Raw genomic sequence first — 3,756 nt, forward strand, 5'->3', positions numbered from 1 at the left:
CTGATGAGGTCTCCAGGGTTCTCTGTGCAGCTCTCTCTTCTCTGTCACCTGTCCTGTGAACCCCGGCTGCCTCAGTCTCTCCAGGCTCTCAGCCCCTCCCCTCTGCTGGCTTCTGCTTGGGACCCCCACCCACAGTGCTGGGTCCTGGAGACTCTCCGGTCGTGGGCTCACCTCCCTTGTTTCCTGTCGCTCAGGTCATTTGTTGCCTGCTGTCCAGTGTCTTAAAACCCATTGTTTCTTATTTTTTGCCTAGATTTTTGGTTGTTTCAGGTGGGAGGGTAAATCTGAGGCCTTATTGCTTTGTCGTGGTCAGATGTGGCAGTTGACAATGGCATTTTGAAGAGTCCCCTTGGTCTGAGCTTTTAAATCAAGCATAGGAATCCCATCATTAATCAGTTCAGCAATGTGGGTTTCTAAGACGAACTCTTCTGAAACTTTGCTCTTTTTTAAAAAAATCATGTGTCTGCGTATGTGTGTATCTGTGTGTGTGACAGAGAGAGAGAGAGNAGAGAGAGAGAGAGCAGTATTTTTGGAGTCTTTGGATTTCTATGAAACATTGTCATCTTATGAATGAGCTGTCTTGTCTTTACTGTCTTAAGTTGACAACCCCTGCACACCCCTTCACTGCCCTGCAGCCTTTTGCATGAAGACGGGTGACAGTGGGGTTGCTGTTCTAGAATTGAACTTCCTGAAAGTCACCGATGTAGCTGATCTGTTCATCAAGGTGAGATCAGGAATGAGGCCACCTCTCATCTCTGTGTGTTAATAGCAGAGAAATTTGTTCTAATCTGGTTTCTAATAGCCATGAATCAAGCGTGTTCTGTAGCGTTTCGAACACTTAGGGGNTCCAGGGCCTGGAGTTTGTTGATGAAGAGCCCAAGGCGGGCAAGAGGGAAGCTCTGCAGTGACCCTGGCCAGTGGTGTCAGAGTTGGGACTTGTGGCCTGGGTGGTCCTGCTGATAGCCGGGAGGGTAACTGGGAGGGTGGCCAGGCAGCTCCGTGGTAGGAAGTGTGGTTTGGACTCCGGGTCTCGGCTCCCCATGGGGCTGGCCGACCCTGGACCTGTGTTTCACTTTTCCTGAGCTTTGGTTTCCTCACCCTAAGAGGGAGGCAGCAGGTGCCCACCTGGGGGACTGTGATGAGGGTGGACCGTGGGCCTCCTCGTTGGCAGGAGGAGAGGAGCTGGGCCGGGAGGAGGGCTTGGGCTTCCCAGGAGAGCTGGAGGCCAGTGGGCTGGGGAGGGAGCAGGGGGCGCCTCTGAGTCAGCGGCCTGTCCCGGGGGTGGGCTGCTCCTGGTCTGCCTTCCAGTGTGCTCGGGGTAGGCCCTGGGTTGTGCTGGATGTCTGGGCCTGGAACTAGGTGGGGCAGGTGGTGAGGGGGGCTGGTCCTGGTGCCGTGATGGTGGGTGGTGTGAAGACCGCGGCCCGAGATGAGGTATGAAGGTCCCTGCCTGTGGGCAGCACAGCTGGTGGGCAGTGGGGAGGCCAGGAGACCGGGTGCAGAGCTGGTGGGCAGCAGGGCCTTGTGGGCCAGGATGCTGAGGCAGATCGGAGGTCACTAGCATTGCTCAGCTTGGCTGCTGCACAGGCAGCTGCTGGCCTGGTCCCTTCCCCGCCCTCTCCTGAGCCTTAGGGGTCCCTGGTCCCCAGCCCTGAACCAGCGCCCCTGTTGTGCTCACCTGCTGCACTTCTTGCCATTCCAGCCGCTCAGCTGGGAAGCAAGGTGGCCGTGGTAGACTACGTGGACCCTTCTCCCCGAGGTAGGCAGTCCCCATGGGGGCCACATGTCCTGGGAAGGAGGATGGGAGGTGGGACCCAGTTTGTGTACATACACCAAAGTCCTTTGTCCCCTGCTGTCGGTATTCTCTGGAGAGTGTCTGTTTCACGCTGAAGCTGTCATTACCTTAAAGTTCTTCATTATTTTCATTTTTACAACAACTCTGAATACGATTATAGAGAGCAAATTGATGTGGCATCACGTGGGCCATGTTTGAGTTATGAAACAAGAACCATGTAAAGGAGTTCTAAATATAGTAAGACAGGAAAGCCTCCAGCGATCCCCTGAATGTGAATTCAAATGTGTTCTTCCCAACATCCCAGGCACCAGGTGGGGCCTAGGAGGCACCTGCGTCAATGTGGGCTGCATCCCCAAGAAGCTGATGCACCAGGCGGCGCTTCTGGGGGGCCTGATCCGAGACGCCCGCCACTACGGCTGGGAGGGGGCCCAGCCTGTCCTGCATGACTGGGCCCGCCCTCTCCTGAGCCTTAGGGGTCCCTGGTCCCCAGCCCTGAACCAGCGCCCCTGTTGTGCTCACCTGCTGCACTTCTTGCCATTCCAGCCGCTCAGCTGGGAAGCAAGGTGGCTGTGGTAGACTACGTGGACCCTTCTCCCCGAGGTAGGCAGTCCCCATGGGGGCCACATGTCCTGGGAAGGAGGATGGGAGGTGGGACCCAGTTTGTGTACATACACCAAAGTCCTTTGTCCCCTGCTGTCGGTATTCTCTGGAGAGTGTCTGTTTCACGCTGAAGCTGTCATTACCTTAAAGTTCTTCATTATTTTCATTTTTACAACAACTCTGAATACGATTATAGAGAGCAAATTGATGTGGCATCACGTGGGCCATGTTTGAGTTATGAAACAAGAACCATGTAAAGGAGTTCTAAATATAGTAAGACAGGAAAGCCTCCAGCGATCCCCTGAATGTGAATTCAAATGTGTTCTTCCCAACATCCCAGGCACCAGGTGGGGCCTAGGAGGCACCTGCGTCAATGTGGGCTGCATCCCCAAGAAGCTGATGCACCAGGCGGCGCTTCTGGGGGGCCTGATCCGAGACGCCCGCCACTACGGCTGGGAGGTGGCCCAGCCTGTCCTGCATGACTGGTGAGGAGCTGGATGCCATGGGGTTCCCAGGTCTTTTCTTCTGCTCTGAATGGAGGAGGAGGAGGTTTATTCTCCACTTATCCTCAAGGGGAGCATGCTGTAGGACAACCCTGTCCCCACCTCCCCCAAGAGATTTGACGATGTCTGGAGGTATTTTTGGTCATCACTAGAGGGAAGGGTCTGCTACATCTCCTGGGTGGAACCCAGGGATGCTGCTGAATGTCCTATAGTGTGCAGGACAGCCCCACCAAGAACAGTCCCTCCCCAGAGGTCAGTAGTGCAGGAAGCTGCTTCAGTTGAGCTCTTTGGGAAGGACACTGGTGCAGGCTCAGAGCCCATGCAGGCGGGCTGCCACCTGCAAGGTGTAACCTTCAGGATGCAGAGTCACTGCGTCCGGATGGTTGTGGGCCAAAGCCTCCATTTTCCATGAATCCAAAGGCTCGTGGCTCCAAACCTTGGAAAGAGATGGTGGCATGTGGGGATGGATGTCACATTATAGCACCTTTAAAAACACACTCATTTCTTAATATTTCTGTTAATACACTACTTGCATCTAGTAGTCTGGTATGAGACTCTACAGCTAGCACTTCTGTTGTGGTTTCTACGTTTTGTTTTGTGTTTTAACAGGAGGAAAATGGCAGAAGCCGTTCAAAACCACGTGAAATCCTTGAACTGGGGGCACCGTGTCCAGCTGCAGGACAGGTACTGAGCTTTGCCAGGCCCCTGTGGCTGCCCTCCTGGCCTTTCCTCAATCATTTCCTACCTGGACTCACATTTACTGATGGTCTGCACTGAGCACGCCCTGGCAGCCTCTGGGGACTCTGCAGCAGTAAGACGAGGGGTCTCTGCTCACAGGTGGGGACATAGACAAGGAGC

At 54.6% G+C, this 3,756-nt stretch overlaps 1 protein-coding gene across 1 annotated transcript in view; it reads left to right on the forward strand.

Moving 5' to 3' along the window:
- Positions 1-3,756, forward strand: part of LOC103582087 (thioredoxin reductase 2, mitochondrial-like) — a gene marked incomplete at its 3' end in the record, with an annotated part of 19,405 nt that overhangs the window by 7,162 nt on the left and 8,487 nt on the right. The window contains exons 2-9 of the mRNA XM_008563772.1: positions 254-270; positions 636-724; positions 1,105-1,228; positions 1,703-1,759; positions 2,100-2,235; positions 2,286-2,395; positions 2,736-2,880; positions 3,508-3,582. Coding sequence (XP_008561994.1) covers positions 254-270; positions 636-724; positions 1,105-1,228; positions 1,703-1,759; positions 2,100-2,235; positions 2,286-2,395; positions 2,736-2,880; positions 3,508-3,582 — 753 coding nt within the window. The remainder of the gene's footprint in view (positions 1-253; positions 271-635; positions 725-1,104; positions 1,229-1,702; positions 1,760-2,099; positions 2,236-2,285; positions 2,396-2,735; positions 2,881-3,507; positions 3,583-3,756) is intronic.

The sequence above is a fragment of the Galeopterus variegatus genome, unplaced genomic scaffold (genome assembly GCF_000696425.1).
Source record: "Galeopterus variegatus unplaced genomic scaffold, G_variegatus-3.0.2 Scaffold14855, whole genome shotgun sequence".
NCBI lineage: Eukaryota > Metazoa > Chordata > Mammalia > Dermoptera > Cynocephalidae > Galeopterus > Galeopterus variegatus.